The 20,288-nt window shown below is 55.9% G+C and overlaps 1 protein-coding gene across 1 annotated transcript in view; it reads left to right on the top strand.

The window, feature by feature from the left end:
- Positions 1-1,149: 1,149 nt before the first annotated feature.
- The window catches only part of CLIP2 (CAP-Gly domain containing linker protein 2), a 55,634-nt gene continuing 36,495 nt past the window's right edge, over positions 1,150-20,288 (top strand). The window contains exons 1-2 of the mRNA XM_065892651.1: positions 1,150-1,273; positions 14,613-15,163. Coding sequence (XP_065748723.1) covers positions 1,150-1,273; positions 14,613-15,163 — 675 coding nt within the window. The remainder of the gene's footprint in view (positions 1,274-14,612; positions 15,164-20,288) is intronic.

A 20,288-nucleotide genomic window follows, 5' to 3' on the forward strand; every position in this document is an offset into this window, starting at 1 on the left:
GCACTAATGTCCCCTGTTCCCGAGGTCCTGAGGGGGTGATGCTTTCTCCCAAAATCCTCTGTCTGTCCGCTGTGCTCTGCATCCCCTCTCCCCACCGGACAGTGTGCTCCCCTAGGTGGAGGACGCATCCTGCCTGCGGCTCTGGGGCAGGACAGGGCCTGGCCTATGGTGAGCCCTACATGAATACCTAGTAGAGGAGAGGGTGTGCACACAAGACAGTGGGGGAGTAGGGGATGTGGGCCTGTCCTTTCTGCCTCTCCCCCAACTCCCCTGCAGCCAGTCCCATCTTTCTGTCACCTGGTACCCTGAGCTGATCACCATGGAGATTGGGGGCTTCCCCTCTCAGGAATCCCCTTTGTCAAACACTAGTGCCCTATTGGCCATATGCATCGCATCTTTCTCTGCTTAGTCATGAAAGCAGGGAGCTGTAATCGCGGGAGGGCAGGCTGAGGGCACGGCGAGTCCGTCCTGGCAGGGGGTTGAGGCAGGTGTAAGCTCCTCTGTGTGTGTGTCCCCGCACCTGGGGTGGAGTGGGTGAGTGCTGGATGGTGAACGCAAAGCTGGCGTATGGCCTGTGTGGTGAGGCTGGTTGATTAAACTAGATGTTGCTTTGTCCAGCCTGCATTGAGGGATGTGAGCTGTTGGCTGGTCCTACAGGGTCTGGGGGCCACTGGAGAGTGACCCACTGGGTTGCCCATGCATGTCAGAATCTGCTGGCCAGTGCTGTGCGGTGACAGCTGCATTCAGCTGTTGGTGGCCGTGCTGAGCTACACGGTCCTGCTAAGGGGCTGCTGGGGTTAATACAGCCTGTGCTGCAGACCCCTGAGCCGGCTTCTCCCGATGTTCACCTCCTGGGTCCCGGATGTAAGAGAGAGAGTGTGCCCGACCCAGAGTCTGGCGGACTGGAACACGTGTCCTGGCAGCGCCACCGCCATGCTGGGCCCACGCCTGCAGCCACTTCCCTGTACCTCAGTTTCCCTATCTAGAAAATGGGGATGACCATGGTCCCTGCCTCACGGGGCCAGGGGTGCTCTGCCATCTGGTGACGTTGTGATGTGATCCCTCCTGTTCTCTGCCCACAGGTGAGTGACGATGGCAGAGAGCACGTGACCTGCACAGACCCTTCTCTGCCCACCGAGTGGCACCACCATGCAGAAGCCCAGCGGCCTGAAGCCCCCCGGCCGCGGGGGGAAGCACTCAAGTCCCATGGGCCGGACGTCCACTGGATCAACCTCGGCCTCTGCCACTGTGACGGCCACTGGCTCCAAGGAAGGTGCGCAGGGCCAAGGGTGGAGCGGGGGTGGGTAGTGGTTCTTCCGGAAGAGCCAAGGGAACTTGGGCTGCTCCCTGACCAGCCTGGAGGCCAGCGGTTCCCAGAAGTTCTTCTTGATGTCTGACCACATCCCTTTGAAAATTAACGGGCAGGGACACATGCTTTATGTGCAATTGTTCCTTTTCACGCTCCTCCAAATTTGGGAGGCGGTACCACTGTTGGCTTCCCTTAGGGATGAGGAAATAGAGGCCCAGGGAGGCATGGCAACTTGCCCACGTCACTCAGCCTGGGAAACACAGCCCGATTCAAACTCCAGCCTCTGCCAGCCTCCCTGCCCCCACTCATTCCCCTTCCAGGGTCTGAAATGATCCCCATCTTCCCATCAGCTTTCTTGTCTACCACCCAGACCTATGCCCTTTGAGCTTTACTTGTGTAACCTGTAGTCCTCCTGCTGGTGGGCAGAGGGTTCCTGGCAGGGCAGGGGTAAGGCCAGGTGCTTGGGCTGGATGCACCAGCTCTGAAGGCAGATGGGTTGAGGACAGCTGTTAGCTATTGGCTTTTTCTAGTGATAAAAAGTAAGAGAGTCCACTCTGTAATATTTGGAAAGTTTGATGTAGGGGTAAAATTGCCTATAATCTTCCCTAGAGGTAACTCTTACTATTTTGGTTTATATCCTTTCACTTTTTTTTTAAAATATATATCTTTGCAATCATGCTGCATATACAACTTGAAAATCTGCTTTTTTATTTTTTTATAAATTTATTTTATTTTTGGCTGCATTGGGTCTTCTTTGCTGCATGCGGGCTTCCCTCTGGTTGCGTCGAGCGGGGGCTACTCTTGGTTGCGGTGCATGGGCTTCTCATTGCGGTGGCTTCTCTTGTTGCGGAGCTTGGGCTCTAGGTGCGCGGGCTTCAGTAGTTGTGGCACGTGGGCTCAGTAGTTATGGCTTACGGGCTGTAGAGCACCGGCTCAGTAGCTGTGGCACATGGGCTTAGTTGCTTCCCAGCATGTGGGATCTTCCCGGACCAGGGCTCGAACCCGTGTCGCCTGCACTGGCAGGTGGATTCTTAACCACTGCGTCACCAGGGAGGCCCTCTTATTTTTCACTTTGGTAAGTAATGCTGTGATGAACATCTTTGGCACAAATTCCCACTTTGACGACACTCCAGCCAGCAGGGTAAGACAGGGTCCATCTCATCTGATTGGCATAGAAGTTTGGAGAGGCAAAACCAGTCACAGGCCAGACTGGGCAATCTGGGCCCTGGGTAGGGTCAAGTGAAGTTTGAGCCAAAGGCACGGGCAGTTGACAGAACCAGGTCCCTGGGAAAGCCAGACAGCTAGCATGGAAAGGTGAGGAAGATGTGTCATGTGGCCCGTGGACTGCCCTGCCTGGTACAGGCTCGTGTGGAGGCCCAGACAACCCCTTTCAAGGTGGCAAATCCTCCTTTCCTCATTTCTGAGCCTCAGAAGAACCTAGGCGGTGGGGGGGGGGGGGGGGGGGCACGGGAAACAAGGGGAAAAGGCTGTTCCAGGTGAGGGAACAAGTAACGGAAGGACCCTGAGGCAGGAATGGATTGTTTGTTAAAAAAGAGAAAGACAGGTCTGGGTAAAGAGGAGTGTGAAATGAGGTTGGGGAGGGCGGCAGAGGCAGGTGGTGAAGGGCAGGGGGACTGGGTTTGTTTTAAGTGTGATGGAAGCTGTTGGAGGATGTTAGCAAAGGTCGTCTGGTGGTGTTGGCATTCCTCAGGCCACCAGGCAGAGGGCGGGTTGCGGGGGTTAAGAGCGGGGCTGGGGAGACTGGTGAGGAGGCATGTGGTCACCCGGGTGAAGATGTTTGTACTCACTTCCAGGGCTGTGGGAGGTGAAGGGGCTGACCACCATGGGTGGGCTGCAGGGAAGACTTCCTGGAGGAAGTGTGAGTGAGCTCAGCCTTAAGGAAGGAGGGAGTGTATGTAAGTGTGGAGGAGGAGGACGATGTGGGGCCTGGAGACAGAGCATGGGCAGAGGCACCAAGTGGGCCTAGTGGTCTAGAGCAGGTGGGAGTTGTATATCCCACTGGCTGGAGAAGGGCTCCAGCCAGGCTTGGCCCTGACCCTCTTCTCCACTGGAGAGAGCCCCTAGCACCTTCTGGATTCTTTCCTCATTGCCTCCTCTCTGATCCAGAGGGCCTGAGTTCTGGCTCTGATCCAGCTCTAATGTCCCTCCTGTGTGACCTTGGAAGCATTACTTAACCTCTCTGAGCCACAAATGGGATAATGTCGTTTCTCTCAGGGAATCAAGTGAGTTAATAAATGAGAAGTGCCTGCAGGCACAAGACTCATTAAAGAGTAATTTCTTTTCCTTTCATCCCTCCATAATCTCATTACAGAAAAATTTGAGTGATAAAAGAAGGAACTCCCATTACCCCTCCATTTAACCTAATCACAGCCACCGCTGTGACATATTCCTTCTGGTCTTTTCCTGTTCACATGTTGTTGTTTCAAGCAGTTAAGTCATGGGTTGTATCCAGACTTGCATCCTACTGCTTCACATTTGGTTGCGTTCTATGGGAAGTGCCCCCCCGCCCCCGTGCTACGGCAGTGTCCTCTTTGCCATCATTTTGAATGGCTACATCCTGGTCTCTCGAGGGAAGGGGAATGGACCACACTGTGTGGCCTGCTCATTGCCTCCTGGTCACACCGCACGGTGGTCTGGGGGCCGCTGAGGGTGGGGCCTGGGTGGTCTGACTCTGCCTGGACCCCAACCCCGCAGGGCTGTTCCTGTGCCGTGCTGGGAGAGGAGGTGACGCTCCATGAATGCCCGATTGATCACAGAGACACGCCCCCGGCCGAGGGACGCGGTGGCGGCAAAAGGCTGCAGCTGCGGTTGGTGCTGCCCTCCTTCCCGCTCTGACACCTGCTGCCTTTGCAGGTCTGAGAGAGACAGACCCCCGGGCTGGGGGAGGGAGCAGAGAGCCGGGAGCAGTTGGCCGGGGCAGTGGAGCCCTGTGACAGGGGAAGGGAGGTTTCTGCGGCCCAGAGCTGCTTTCGTCCCTGCTCCAGGTCTCATAACAAGAGTCCCAGCAGAGGCGGGATGTGTGGCAGCAGCAGGGGAGGACGGTGGCCCCATTCCTGGCCCACAGGCTCCCTCACCCACCCCATGGAACTGGCCATCAGCTCTCCGAAGTGCTGGAGGCGCCCACCCCCATGGGAGGCTGGGAGGCTGGGACTCCGGAGGTGGGTGCTGGAGCACCAAGAGAGGGTCTGGCAGAGGCTGGAGCCTGGTGGTGGCTGGAGGGGGGCAGTTGCTCTGGGAATCGGGGCAGTGGCAGCCTCCCAAAGCATGAGCTCAGCCTCCGGGCAGAGGGTCAGGCCTGGGCTGATGCCTCCGCCCCACCCGGCCTTTGTCGGTTCCCAGAGCCGCAGGACCAGAGGGGCCGTGGGAGGGGGTCTCTTATACCAGCAGGTGGCCCAGAGGTGGTCAAAGCAGGTGCACGGGAAGGCGGTCTGGGACCCGCCAGTGGGCCAAAACCTGGGTGGGGCCTCTAGGTCAGGGGCAGCCCAGCCAGATGGGATGGACCCCCTGGAGGCTGCTTCAGATCAGGCAGTCGGGGCGGAGGAGGGGGTCCTCACTCAGGAGGTGACACTGGCGTGAAGATCTTAGTGGCAAGCAGGAACCCGCAAGGTCAGGGAAAGGGCATCCAGGCAGAGGCAGTAGTGGCTACAAAAGTCCTGAGTCTTGAGACCTCTAAGGACGGGGATGGATGGAGAGCGGCTTGAGAGGCCTGGGGAGGGTTGTGAATGGGCCAGGGCAGGAGTGGCGACCGGAAGGGAGTTGGGGAGCTGTGACCCAGGCCGCCTGGGGGTTGGGAGCCTATCCTGGGCCTGAGGAAGATGTTGGGGGAGCTCAGGTCTCCGGGCTGGTGGCCCAAGATGCTGCTGGGGTTAGGCCTTCCATTTGGGTCAGGAACAGCCGCTGGTGGCCGGGCAGGTCCAACACTGCTGGGCAGTCGTAGGAACCACGGCAGGCTGTGCATAGGAGCCCTTAGTCCTTCCCGGGGTCTGCTTCTGAGCCTCAGGTGGGGGCGGGCCAGGCTAGGCCGTGGGTGTCCCTCTTGGGACAAGAAGGGCTGGCTGCAGGGACCTGGGGAGGGCTCTAGGGACAGGGACAGACCATAGGCCACTGTGAGGTCCCTCTGCCCTTGCCCCCCACTGGGGCAGGAGGACCCTTGGAGGGCCTCTCCCACCCCTTGCCCTGTGGTCCAGCCCCAGAGATTTCCCATCTAGGAGGGACAGCGTTTGACACTTGTGTGTCACAAGCCGGCCCTGCAGCAGGTGTCTTATCACATTTCTTTCTCATTAACAACTGAGTGAGAGAACTGCTCTTCTGTCCATTTGAAAGATGACAGAACTGAGGCTTGGAGGTCTCAGCTGAGTTGCTTAGAGTTACAGGGCCAGAGGGTAGCAGGGCTGGGCTTGGTGTAAAGCTGGTTCAGGCTGCTGGTACCTGCTGCCCCCAGGGTTGAGGCAGCTGCGGTGGCTGGACTCCTGAGTCCACTGCTACACTCTGCTCAGGCACCGGCTAGATGGGCGGGGCTGGAGGAGCCATCTGTTCTCGTTAGGTTGGTCACGGCTATCCCCCAGTGTGCCTGTGGCCTTTGCACACGTGGGGGACCCAGGACACAGGAGGTCGAGGACACGTGTGCATGGGCGTCCCCCTCAGAAAAGCAGCGGGCCACTTGGGGCAGGGTCCACTTCCTATATGTTGATCTCCCCCAAGGGGCCCAGAGCTTTGAAGTTCTGGCTTATTGAGCTGGGGCCCGGGTGCTCCCACACCCTGTGGGTGCTCCAGACATGGAAGCCAGCCTGACGTGCCCGGGGTGGGGTGTCCCACAGAGCTTCACAGCTGGCCTCTAGTCCTAGACACTGACCCCACTCCACTCCACCCGCGGAGGTTAGTGTCTTTCACCTTGATCCCCATGCTCCCTACGAGGGTAGGTGGCTTCATCCCCGTTTTAACTGACCTGTCCCAGATGCTGCGCAAACCTGGGCAGAACCGGACCAGCTGCCAGCCCTTGCTCCTGCAGAGCTAGCCCTGGCTCCAGGCGGCACTCACCCCCTTCAAGGTCAGCTCTCCTGCTCTCCTCCTCTGACCACATCCTAAACTTTTTAATGGCATCAGGATGGGGAAAGCCAAGCTGAGCTTTTCTGTGGCTGGGCTGCGGATGGGCGGGGGGCAGGGCAGCCTCCTAATGTTCCTGACGACGCCCAGAATCGATCGGGAATGGGGGCGGTGGGGGGGGAGCTGGGGGGAGCAGGGGCCCAGCTGCCAGCGCCCGCCCGCCTGCCTGCCTGCCGTGGCTGGCGTGGCTGTAGCAGGGTTTCTCCATGGGAAGCTGGCTCTGCTCCTTCCAGGGTAAGCCTCCCGCATCTTTTTCTCCCTGGGGCCTCAGCTGAGTCTGCTGGGTAGGGGCTCTTTCCCCCTGGTTTGGGAGTAAGGGGAACAGAAGGGGGCTTCTGAGTTCCCTTTGGCTCAGGAAGGACGCTGAGCAATCCTTGGGACTGGGGCCCGCCCCGGAACGGCCTGGTAGAGGGTCCCTTCTGCGGGGATGGATGGCTGGAGACGGCGTAGCAGGGGAGATGCCGGGCCTGTGGTGGCCACAGGGGGCGGGCCCTGCCTTGGTCAGAGTGGGTTGGGAGGGGTCTTTCCAGAGACCATATGGGCGGGGTGCTGTCAAGGGACTGACCGGGCTGGGGGGCTCACGGTGGGAAAGCTGGCGCCCTTGAGGAATGCTCTAGAGACCCCATCCCTTCCTTTGGACCTCGGTGTTGAGTCCCTGCCAGGAGAGCCGGGATCTTAGAGCAGAAAGCTGCTTTGGGGTTTGTGGGGCATTTATGTATGTTGCATTGGGGCCACCAAGGAGGGGGGGTCAGGGTCGTGGCCAGGGTATATTTCAGCCCCATTTTGGGGCCCCGGGGATGGAGAGGGGGTCTGTGTGGACCCCACCTCCCAGGGCTTGTCTTCTGGGTGGGGTGCAGACGTGTACCCTGGCAGCCTGGGTGGCAGGCTGTGCCAATCAGGGAAGAATGGAGTTCCATGGGGTGGCAGTGCCAGTGAGGGGTGGTGGAGCTGGCCTGATGGGCAGGCAGGGTTTCCTTAGGCGACACAGAGAAAAAAATGCTATAATTTTAGGCCAGAGTGACCGTGTACTGCCTGAGACAGCCCTAGTTTATGCTTGTGGTCTTGGCATGATACTATATTAATAGCACCTCTTTTCTCTCCACCGTGTCTAGTTTTGGATTATAAATTATGTAGTCAACTTATTTATAGCCCTTCCTAAGTCATCACACTGCTCTTTTGCACATTAAAGGCTCTGACAAGTCCTGCAGCAAAGTAACCTTAACTTTGCTTAAGCCCCTGTTCCTCAAGTTGTTTGAATTTGGAGATTAAGGTGTTGTTTTCATGATACTTATTAACATCTTGTTGAACTATGTTCTATGGAACGTTTATAGATACGCTTTTTTTCCCTCTGGCTTTCAGGGGCAAAGGGCCAACTTCATCATGCTCCTTGGTGCATGTCATATCATCACTGTGGGTCCCTCCAAGGCCCCTCTTGTGGGTTTTTTTTTTTTTTTTTTTGCGGTACGCGGGCCTCTCACTGTTGTGGCCTCTCCCGTTGCGGAGCACAGGCTCCGGACGCGCAGGCTCAGCGGCCATGGCTCATGGGCTCAGCCGCTTCGCGGCATGTGGGATCTTCCCAGACCGGGGCATGAACCAGTGTCCCCTGCATCGGCAGGTGGACTCTCAACCACTGCGCCACCAGGGAAGCCCAAAATTAAGTACATTCTATTAAAAACATAGGTAATAAATATTCAAAACTCATGACTTCTAGTGGTTCTCCTAGTAGTGTTTATACCACTACTACTACTATTTTACTACTGGTAAAAAAGCTACTATTTACTACTAGTAAGATTTTGTAGCATCTGTGTTCTTTTTGTTTTGTTCTGTTATTTATTTATTTATTTATGGCTGCATTGGGTCTTTGTTGCTCCCATGGGCTTTCTCTAGTTGCAGTGAGCAGGGGCTACTCTTCATTGAGGTGCACGGACTTCTCACTGCAGTGGCTTCTCTTGTTGCGGAGCATGGGCTCTAGGCGTGCAGGCTTCAGTAGTTGTGGTGTACGGGCTTAGCTGCTCCATGGCATGTGGGATCTTCCCGGACCAGGGATCAAACCCGTGTCCCCTGCATTGGCAGGCGGATTCTTAACCACTGCGCCACCAGGGAAGTCCCCAGCATCTGTGTCTTTGAGGTTATTTACTCTACGTTGGAAATACTATATATAATCTCTTCCCAATTCTGTGTTCAGTGGCATCATGCTGGTAGCTTGAGATGGATCATGGTGGGAGAATTTACACTGTGGAAATTGGCAAAGGCTACAAAATCAGGGTTATTATTATTATTTTCTCTTGGAGAACTAGTTAAGCCTTTCCCAGCACAGCACTGGCTGGAATATAGGTGGAGAGGTAGTGGATGGAGACCACCCCATCGGAGAGGACCACCAGTGTGGGCCAGGGTGGAGGACTGGGGAGGCCCCAGTCCTGTCACAGGAACAGGGAGCCTTGAGAGGAGCATGGACAGCAGGGCCAGGCACCACAAGGCCGGGAAGGGCCCCCTGCAGTGCAGTGAGGCATCCTTGCAGGAGAAGTTTCCAGAGCGGGGAGGGGTCAGGAGCTGAGGGTCAGAGAGGGACTGGGAAGCAGAGTTTTATTAGGGCATGGAACCGTTTCCTTCTAGACACCTCTGGATGGAAAAATACCAACTGCAGGAAGAGCAGAGGACCGAGTAATATGTGACTACAGCCTGGCTTGTGTTTTTGACTTTTAAGTACTATACACACACACACACACACACACACACACACACACACACCCCTACATGCACAGGGTAAAGCGTGGAAAAACACACACCAAGATGTTAACTGTGATTATGTTTATATGATGGAACTATAGATCCTTTTCTTTTTCTTTTTTCTTTTTTTTTTTTTTTTTTTTTGTGGTACGCGGGCCTCTCACTGTTGTGGCCTCTCCTGTTGCGGAGCGCAGGCTCAATGGCCATGGCTCACGGGCCCAGCCGCTCTGCGGCGTGTGGGATCTTCCCGGACCGGGGCACGAACCCGTGTCCCCTGCATCGGCAGGCGGACTCTCAACCACTGCGCCACCAGGGAAGCCCAGGTCCTTTTCATTTTTTTAATCAGTAACTATGTTTAAAAATTTTTCTGCACTGGACATGAATGATCTATGTAAGAAACATTTAGAGAGAGAAAAGCTTGTTTGCTGGGAAGGAGAATGGGTGACAGCAGGAGGGGGCGAGGTGAGGGAAGCTGTTTTGTGGGCCAGGGAGGTATTCATGCCACCCGTGGGCTCGGACCTCTGTCGGAGGGCCATCGCGGGGAGAGGAGAGAGGTGGCGGGGAGGCGGGTCCCAGGGAAGACCAAAGCGGGATGGAGGTTTGCTTCTAAAAGGAGAAGAGGGTTCTTAGCTTTCCTCTGGAAACACAGGGAAAATGGGAAGGGCTCAGGGAGGTACAAAGGCGGAAGGGAGACCAGGTGAACCGGAAACTGCCTGGAGTGAGCCTCAGATTCCTTGACTGAAGAAATGGGAGCGACGTCCTGCAGCTCGGATTGTTGACTGTTCCGTGCACCCAGCACAGAGCCGGTGTGGGCCCCAGTTCTGAGCCGGCAGTGCAGTGCAGCTTGCATGGAGGGCCTGCTGCGGGGAACCAGGCTGGGTGCTGGAGAGGAAACAGCCCGTGTGAGCTTCCATTTCAGTCTGGAGGCAGACATACACAGGTGAAGACGGGGTAAATCTCTTGAAGAATGAAGTGAGTAGAGGGTGCTGCAAGTGGGTGCGCTTTTAGGTGAAGCAGTCAGGGAAGGCTGCTCTGAGGAGGTGAGGGAACGAGCCCTGTGACTGTCAGGGCAGAGGTTCTGGGAGGTGCTCCCAACTCTGTTTGCAATGAGCCCTCTCTCCCCAACCCCAGGGCCCCGTGGACCTTGGTGCCTTCCTGCCAGGCAGAAGGCCGGCTGAGTTGTAGCTGCGGTCCTGGTGTTCCCCCCACCGCTTTGCTGGGCCCACTTTGACACTGGGTGCTCAACGAATGGGGTCCCTGGTGGCTGAGATTCGGCAGGTATGAAAAATGCCTGTCTCCGCTTCCCAGGCAGGGCAGGACCAAAGCCCTTGCGGAAGCAGGGGAGGATGCGCTCTCATCTGGGCACCTCCCACCACCCCCGCCTTGAGCGCCCCCCGCCCACGTTGGAACAGGCCACCAGCTGCTGTCACTCCACACCATGTCCTTTAGCCCTTTTTATCAAAGTTCTACTTTGAACTTGAAACCAGCAGTCAATTCCCTTGTGCCTGGTGTCTGGGGAAGGGTCAGGTGCTGGCGTGAGGTTTAAGTCTGTTGCTGCCCTTTGCTTTCTTGGGGCTTTGCCGAGCCGCTGCTGGTCCATGTGGGAACTAGGAGGGCGGGGAGGCCCAGGCCCTGCCCTCAGGGAGCCTCCAGAACCACCCCAGAGGCTCAGCCCATCAGCCAGGTCTCTTAGCTCTGATGACACACCCCCTCCTCTGGGAGAAGAGGTGGGGCTTGTAGCATGTCAGTGCTGGCCAGTACCTTAGCAATTTCTGACTTCGCCCTTTGTTGCCCCATGGGGAAGCTGAGGCCCAGATATGGGAAGGGGCTCGGCCAGGCCCAGCCAGTGCGTTACTAACGGCTCCCTGGAGGGAAGGGGGCTCTAGTGGGGTTGCCACACTTTCCCCAGCTCAGGCGGCTGCAAGCTGCCCCGGGTGAGCGGGGGAGTGGGTGAAGGTTTGTGCCTGTGAGGCTGGAGCACCAAAGAGGAAAAATGCAGCAGAAAACCCAAGTGTGGTCGCCAGGCTCGTGACCTGGATTTTATTTTAGCAGCTGTTCAAACAACTGGTCCCCGGGCCCTGTGACCTCTGGAAGGGGCAGGGGTGGGGAAGAAAGGAGATTACCTGGGGGTCTGCCTGGGCCAGGACAGCTGGGAGGACAGCTGAGTAGGCAGCTTCTTGCCAAGAATAGCCACGCTGGGTCCCCCTCGACCTGGGACCCTTCTCTATGCTCTCTGCACAGACAACAGGTAGGGCAGGGTCTCACCTGAGCCATGGCCATTCCGTTAAGCAGACATCACAGCACGAGGTAGTGTTCTGGAAACGGATATGGGAAGGGCACTGACACCTGCTAGACACCTCCTATGCCTGCCTTACAGGGAAGCTCTGAGCCAGACCAGGTGGGCCTGGCTCCTGCCTGGGTAACTTTGGGCAAGTTTTATAACCTCTGTTTCCTAACCTGCAAGATAAGAATATAATACAGAAAAAGTACCCAGTCCAGGGCTTCCCCGGTGGTGCAGTGGTTGAGAATCGGCCTGCCAATGCAAGGGACACGGGTTTGAGCCCTGACCCGGGAAGATCCCACTTGCCGCGGAACAGCTAAGCCCGTGCACCACAACTACTGAGCCTGAGCTCTAGAGCTCGCAAGCCACAAGTACTGAGCCCACCTGCCACAACTACTGAAGCCTGCATGCCCAGAGCCCATGCTCCACAACAAAAGAAGCCACGACAATGAGAAGCCCGTGCTCCGTAACGAAGAGTAGCCCCCGCTCGCCGCAACTAGAGAAAGCCCGTGCATAGCAACGAAGACCCAACACAGCCAAAAATAAAAAAAAAATAAATAAATTTATATATATATAAAAAAAAGTACCCAGTCCATTGAGGGCACGTAGCCTCACTTCATGAATGGTAGCTGCTGTTTTAATGATGATAACCTTGACCCCTCGTTGTCAGCAGGACCCACGGGCTGCTTGGGCAGTGTTACGAGGGACCTGGAACACCATCTAACTTGTGGCTTCCTCCCACTGTGGCTGCTTTTCGGAGCAGGTTTTTTTTTTTTTTTAAGGAACGGGCCCACCTGACCTAGCGGGGTTCCCAGGCCCCGTACTGCTGTGATCCCAGCAGAAGCTCCTTGTAACAGATTGTCCTAGATGAGAACCAGGGACCCGGAGCTCAGCCCAGGCACAGGGAACAGCAGGACGAGGTCGGCTGCTCTGGTGGGGGGTGTGTGTGGTGGGGGCAGAGCCATGGGTCCAAGGTCACCAGAACTTGCTGGAAGCCCTTCTTCTGCCCCCTGATCCTTTTGTGGTTTTAAATTTTTTCTAATCCCTTAGTTTGAGGATCAGTCATTTTCATCCCAGTAAGAACGGTCAGCACTTGTTCACTTGTGTGGCCCAGGCACCGTCCCTAGGGCTTTGTGTCCATCACTGTACAGCAGCCCCATGGCAGAGGGCAGGTGAGGAGACCGAGGCGGGGCTCCAGGGTCTGCTCCCTCAGCCACTGTGGCCTCCACCTTGTGAGATCTCAGGGGTGGAAGAGAAGAGCCTTGGGGACACCCCCCACCCCCACCCCCAGGGTCCCACAGAAGGAGAAGGAGACATCCCTCTGCAGGAAGGAGTACAAGATGAGATTGTTCCCTGCTCGAAGGGAACTGTAGGGTTTGGTCAGAGTCTAGGAAACAGGTCCATGCAGAGGAGTCCAAGATTGGGGTGGTTGTAGTTTAGGGCTTGGCATGGCGGGTGCCTTGTGCACATTTCCTGGACGAATGAAAGCGCCCTGCACCAAGAGCCAGGGGCTGATGGCCGGACCTTGGTGCTGCTGCCTCCTGCCTGGGGGGCCTAGATAAAGCACCTGATATCTCCAGGCCTCAGTTTCCTCATCTGTAAAATGGGATCATGGAATCACTTCACAGGGTTAACTGAGGGTCCAATGAGCTACTGTATGTATGTCTGCCTCTTAGCACAGAGCATCAATTCGTGGGTGTGATCACTCTGGTTGTTAATCAAGTTCAGTAGCAAAGCTCACTGATTTCCCAGGAGCCCAGCTCACAACTGAGAGGGAGCCCCTTGCCCCTCAGTTAGGACGCCCGTCCTGGCTCCCCAGGCCCTGGCTGATCACATGCTTTCCCACCACTACCAGTGCCCCGGAGGGAGAACCTGCCTGCTGGAGCTCGTATGTCAGCCCTGCCCTGGAGTTGTGTGGCTTCCTCATCTCCCAGAAGCTCTGTCCTTCCAGCCTTGAGACAGCATGCAGCCAGGCCTGCGGCCCCAGGCTCCTTGGCCTTGGGTACAAAGAGGATGCTGGTGGAGCCGCTGCCCCTGTGGCCCCTCTACTGGCTACCCATGGAAAGGACCAGAAACACAGGCAACTCTGATAGGGGCATGGCAGTGTCTGCTTGCCTCCTGTCCCCATCTGTATTTGAGAAGTCTGTCAGCCTCTGGAGTAGAGGAGGAAAAGGATGAGTCCTTCCCTGCCTGATACTTGGTCTGGCAGGAAGGAGGGGCAGCCTCCAGACCTTGAGGTATAAATGGGCAGGCTTGCCGGCATCCGCTTGCACAGGAGGCCCTGCGTGGGGCCCAGGAGCCAGACACGCACAAAGCATGGTGGGTTTGAGCTCTGCTTTGTCCTTTTGTGAGCAGGTTGCCCACCCTTCCCTTCTTCTTCTGAGTCTAGAGCACATCAGAGCCCAGGCCTGGGAGGCAGGCCCCCTCCAAGGGTTTGAGTCCCCATTTCTGCTGTGTGGCCTTGGGTGAGGCCCTGGCCTCTCTGAGTCTCAGGGTCATTCTTTCTGTAAAGAGGGGCTGGATTAGGGTACCCAGTTCAGGCCAGAGAGCCTGGAGTTCAGTCCAGCAATGATGTTAAGTGCTTGCTTCCGCCTCCCACCCCCTTCTCCTGGTCTGTGTGCCCTGAGGCTTGGCCTGCAGCTTGGGGACCGGGGAGGAGAGGGAGACTCAGGAGTGGAATAAGAGGGTTTTCTGGCTCCTTCCTTGTTCCGAGATGTCTGTGGTCAGCTGCCAAGGAACAGTAAGGAGCCTTTCGTGGGGCCCAGAACTGGCTGGGGAAGAAGGTGGGGGGCACAGAGATCCCCCCACAAGACCTGAGTCCCACATGGGGCCATGGGCGGCCTCAAAGTAACAGCTGAGGGCCTGAGCCCACCGGGATGCGGAAGTAGCAGCTTGTAACCCTCGGTCATGGGTTCATTCTGCCCTCAATTTCGAGTGACCCTGAGCAGTGGTCCTGAGCTTTTCATCCCTAGAACTTTCCAGAGGGATTGGCAGAGTAGGGAGCCACCCGGGGATGCCTACGGCCCAGGAAGAATGAGACCCGCCCCAGGCCCCACTCCCAGCCCCGCCTGCCTCAGTTTCCCCCCGGCCAGCTGGACTACGCGCTCCTGGGACGGCCGAGGGTCCAGCCCCCACCCGAGCCCTAACCGCCGCCTCTCTCCTCCTCCACAGGCTCCCCCCTGCACAAGCAGGCCTCGGGCCCGCCGGCCGCAGCCCCCGCCGCCCCCGAGAAGCCCGGCGCCAAGGCGGCCGAAGTGGGCGACGAGTTCGTGGGGGACTTCGTGGTGGGCGAGCGCGTGTGGGTGAATGGAGTGAAGCCGGGCGTGGTGCAGTACCTGGGCGAGACGCAGTTCGCGCCGGGCCAGTGGGCGGGCGTGGTGCTGGACGAGCCGGTGGGCAAGAACGACGGCGCCGTGGGCGGCGTGCGCTACTTCGAGTGCCCGGCCCTGCAGGGCATCTTCACGCGGCCCTCCAAGCTGACCCGGCAGCCTGCGGCCGAGGGCTCGGGCAGCGACGCGCACTCGGTCGAGTCGCTGACCACCCAGAACCTGTCGCTGCACTCGGGCACGGCCACGCCGCCGCTCACCAGCCGCGTCATCCCCCTGCGGGAGAGCGTCCTCAACAGCTCCGTCAAGACCGGCAACGAGTCGGGCTCCAACCTCTCCGACAGCGGCTCTGTGAAGCGGGGTGACAAGGACCTGCGCCTGGGAGACCGTGTGCTGGTGAGTCCCCCCAACCCAAGCACTCCACCCCATGTAAGTGAGCTGGATCCCCGGGACTGGGCAGGGTGGGGGAACCACGGGGCTCGGGTGGGGTCCAGGCTGGGGCACCCGCTCCTGGTCAGAACCACAGAGTGACCAGGGAGACAGGTAAAGTGGGTACCCTGGAGACTGTCACTGTGTGACCCTGGACAAGTGTCTTAACCTTCCTGGGCCTTGGTCTTCCCATCTGTAAAATGAGAACTTTAATAGTACCTGCCTTGTGGGTTGAAATGTGTGAATACATGTTAATGCCTTTAGACAGTGCCTGATACTTAGTGCCCTCAAAATGTTAGCTGCCATTGATATTATCCATTGATCCAGCCCACCAGCGTGGATGTGCCAGGATTATACTGGAAAAGGCTCGGGACCAGAGTGCTCAAGACCCTTGGCCCTCCACTTCCTAGAGTAATGAAAATAAAAACAAAAATAAACAAATGGGACCTAATTAAATGTAAAAGCTTTTGCACAGCAAAGGAAACCATAAACAAAACGAAAAGACAACCCACAGAATGGGAGAAAATATTTACAAACGAACCAACCGACAAGGGATTAATCTCCAAAATATACAAACAGCTCATGGAGTCAATATCAAAAAACAAACAACCTATTCAAAAAAAGGGCAGAATATCTAAATAGATGTTTCTCCAAAGAAGACATACAGATGGCCAAAAAGCACATGAAAAGATGCTCAACATCACTGAGAGATGTTGAGATGTTATTAGAGAAATGCGAATCAAAACTACAATGGGGTATCATCTCACACGGCTCAGAATGGCCATCATCAAAAAGTCTACAAACAGTAAATGCTGGAGAGGGTGTGGAGGAAAGGGAACCCTCCTACACTGTTGGTGGGAATGTAAATTGGTACAACCATTATGGAGAACAGTATGGAAGTTCCTTAAAAAACTAAATATAGAACTACCATATGATCCAGCAATCCCACTCCTGGGCATATATACAGAGAAAAACATAATTTGAAAAGATACATGCACCCCAGGGTTCACTGCAGCACTATTTACAATGGCCAAGACATGGAAGCAACCTAAATGTCCATTGACAGAGGAGCAGATAAAAAATATGTGGTACATATATACAATGGAATATTAGCCATAAAAATGAACGAAATAATGCCATTTGCAGCAACGTGGATGGCCCTAGAGATTGTCATACCGAGTGAAGTAAGTCAGACAGAGAAAGACAAATATCATATGATATCGCTTATATGTGGGATCTTTAAAAAATAGTACAAATGAACTTATTTACAAAACAGAAATACAGTCACAGACATAGAAAACAAACTTATGGTTACCAGGGAGGAAAGGGGGGGATAAGTTGGAAGATTGACATATACACACCACTATATATAAAATAAATAACTAATAAGGACCTACTGTATAGCACAGGGAACTCTACTTAATACTCTGTAATGACGAATATGGGAAAAGGATCCAAAAAAGACTGGATATATGTATATGTATAACTGATTCACTTTGCTGTACACCTGAAACTAACACAACATTGTAAATCACCTATACTCCAATTAAAAAAAAAAAAAAAAAAGACCCCTGGCCCAAGGTCGGGTGGTTCAGACATCTCATCAGCTCTAACCCCAAGTGGTCAGGCAAGCCGGCTTACAGCCTCACTGAGCTGTCCTTGGGGGTGCCTGGGATCTGAGGGCACCTGCTGGCCATGGCCGCTGCAGGGAAATCAGGCCCAGGTTCGTGCCTTTGCTGCTACTTCCCAGCCGTGTGATGCTGGGTGATTCACTTAACTGGGCCTCATTCCCATTCATTCATCATCTGTCCATTCAGCAAAACGGGCATAGATAACTCCCGTGTGATACTTTCGTTGGGATCATTGAGAAGCTGCTGGCCATGGAAGGGCATCGTAGTTACCAAGGGCTCTGGCTGTGCAAGACCTGGGTAGTGTCATGTGAGTGCCCTGTGGGGTGGGAAGTGGAGCCCCTTAGGGTTATTGACCATCCCTGAATGCTCCTCGGGTTGGGAGAGGAGAGAGGTTTAACCCCAGTGTGATCCTGCCTGGAACTCCCCTTGCACCTGCTCACCCCTCAAGGAGTGAGAGCTGGACGTACTGAGCAGGGGGCGCTCAAGCTGTCACGAGGCAGGCCCTGCTCTGGAAATCTCCGCCAGACTGCAGCCCTTCAGCAGGTTGGCAGACGGGCCCCAGTGACTTCCCAGCCTGAGACTGGGTTGCATCCTGTGGTTCGAAACACCGCTTTCTCCAGGGCGAATCCGTGCCCAGCACTTTCTGCACCTTGTCTCTCTTGGTTCTCCCCACTGCCTTACGCAGTGGGTGTTATCTCCCCATTTTACAGATGAGGAAACTGAGCTCAGCCCTGGAAAACAAGCTGCCCAGGGCCACTCAGCCAGGAGGTGCTGGGCCATCCATTCCTTTATTCACTCATCAACTGTGACTGCCCTGGAAACAGGACATGCTTGGATTCTGGTGGGTTGGGGAGAGGAATTTGAAGGAGGGATTTACTTTCACCTCAAGGATGGAGCCCCACATGCCCCACCCTAGTCCACAGCTTCCCTTGGGTTAGTCCTCCAGCCTGGACCGCTGTGCACAGCCAGGATCCAGCTGGCTCGGCCGACCCTGGGACTTGCTCCTTCTCCCTTGTGCCTTCTATAAACACCTGACACAGCATCTTCCTATCCCTACCCCTCCCTTTAACAAATTATATCCTGGACATGAATGAAGGTAGAGGCCTGAGCTTATACAATTTGAGGGCGGGGGCTTTTTAGGAAACAATACAAAAAATATTGCTTTCGCAAATTTTACAAGTCACGTGATCCCATGAATGTATTGTCAGGGCCCTCCCCACCCAGAGCCTCCAGAGAGGCTGGTGTATGTGAGGGGCTCTGATTACCTAAGCTACGTTAGCTTCACCAGCCACAAACCTGCTTCTGACCCGGGTCAAAGGCATGAACAATATTTGTTATGTTTGAACATAAATAACAGAATTTATGTCCGTTAAGTTACGCTGCTCTTTAGTGATACCTCTGGGTCCTGGTTTCATTTGGGCCTCGACACAACCCCAGGAGGTACGTGTACTCGCCAAATAGTCGTGGGCAAGTTGTTTATCCTCTCTCTGCCTCAGTTTCTTCACCTGTAAGATGGGGATAAAAGTTCACCTGCCTGGAATTCCCTGGCAGTCAAGTGGTTAGGACTCTGTGCTTTCACTGCCGGGGCCCAGGTTTGATCCCTGGTTGGGGAACTAAGATCCTACAAGCTGCACAGCATGGCCAAAAAAAAAAGTTCACCTGCTGCATGTGTAGTGTTAGAAGGTGGTCTGGCTCCAAGTAAGCTCTGTGAAGTGTTAGCTGGTATCAGCATTAAAGTCCACGAAGGGTGGGCATTCTCCCTGGGCCATGGGGTCCTGGGCACAGGGAGGGACTGAGCTCGGGGAGCCTCTCTGAGGTCACATAGCGGCTCACGTCGGCCTGCGTGTCCTTGGCTTTCACTGGCCGAGTGCTCGCTGGGAGCGGAGCCTTGTGCCAAGAGCTTTACACACAGAATCCATTTCCTCTTCAACCGTGAGGGGCCCTGGCCCCCGGAGGAACCCCTGGGAGGGTGACACAGGGGGAACAGGCCTGACCTTCCTGGAATAGTGTCACTTAAATACTGGGCATCTTGTCACATGCCTGCCAGAGCGAAACTGGCAGAAGTTTCAGGTGTGGTTTGGAGTTTCCACACTGAGCTGCATGGACTCACCTCTTACTGTCCCAGCTGCCCACGACGCACATGCTCATTGTTCGGTTTTACAGGCTGAGGGTGAGAATCAGGCCTGAGTTTCCCACAGCACCCAGAGTGGAAGTGGCAGAGCTGGGCTGTGCTGCCTTTGTCCTTCCCGCCCTCGGCCCCTCCCCCGCCCCAGGACACACACAGGCGCGCGCGCGCGCGCGCGCGCGCGCACACACACACACACACTCACACACACAGATAACCTTTCTGGCTAATCCCTGAAATTCCTCCAGCATTGAATCATTCTATTCCGCCCCAACTCCCTCTTCTGAAATCCTCCCTCCCCGAGTGCTCCCGTAGCTCGGACTAGGTGAGTTTGGGGTAGTACTCAAGGATCCTGGGTGTCTGGAGTTGGGGCGCATGGCAGAGGTGGGAGCAGAGAGATGCAATGACTTGTCCAAGGACACGCAGACTTTTAGAACATGCCTGGCACAGCTGAGACGGGACCCAGGCCCACTGGCCCAGCCTGGTGGGACCCTGGCATCCCAGGCCACCTCTCTATTTCCTTCTGCCTGGGAACACCCACCACTCCCTTTGGTCCTGGGCACCTTCCAGGCCTGGGGAGCCTATGGGGGGGCACTCGGCTGCCTAGCTGGCCGGAGACATAGCTGCTGTGTGTGTTCCCCAAGGTGTGGTCCTGAGGGTCCATCCCAGGAAGTGGGTCTGTCCGCGTGGTTTTAGGGATGTTGCTTCAGAGGCAGCAGGGCTGGTGCGGCAGACTCGAGAGCCAGCCATTAGTTTGGGATTTAGGTCGTGGTAGAGAAGAGACATTCCAGGGGAATTAACGGAGAAGCAGGAACCGAGACTATGTAGAAAGGCAGCTTGAGAACTGGTGGCACAGAAGAGGGGTAGGAAGACAGCCCCACCCGGGGGCTGATCCAGACTCAAGACAGGCCTGCTGGGGCAGAGACCACCGGGCCTTAATCACTCATTGTACAGGGAAGGACCGTGGAGGCCAGAGAGGGTGAGCGGTTGCCTGGGGTCACACAGCACATCATGGGCTGGCCTGGAACAGGAGCTCTGGGCTTCTATCTATCAGTCCTGGAATGTCCTCTGTATCCCCCCCACCCCGAGTGGATCCAGCAGTCCAGGTGGAGGGCTGGAAGTATCTTGGTCAGCTACAGTTGCCAGCATGGGGTATGATTAGCAAGGACCAGAGGAGGCTGTCTCAGGAAGGAAGAGGCCTGGCTGGTTGCTTGTGGCTCCAAGAGGTGCCCCAGGGCCAAAGCCGCAAGGAATGGATGTCAGTGGGGTGATGGGAGAGCTCTGACCCCCAAAGATGTCAGATGGCTCATAGGTTGCTGTGGAGGGTCGAGTTCTC

Source organism: Phocoena phocoena, chromosome 15, assembly GCF_963924675.1.
Source record: "Phocoena phocoena chromosome 15, mPhoPho1.1, whole genome shotgun sequence".
Taxonomy (NCBI): Eukaryota; Metazoa; Chordata; class Mammalia; order Artiodactyla; family Phocoenidae; genus Phocoena; species Phocoena phocoena.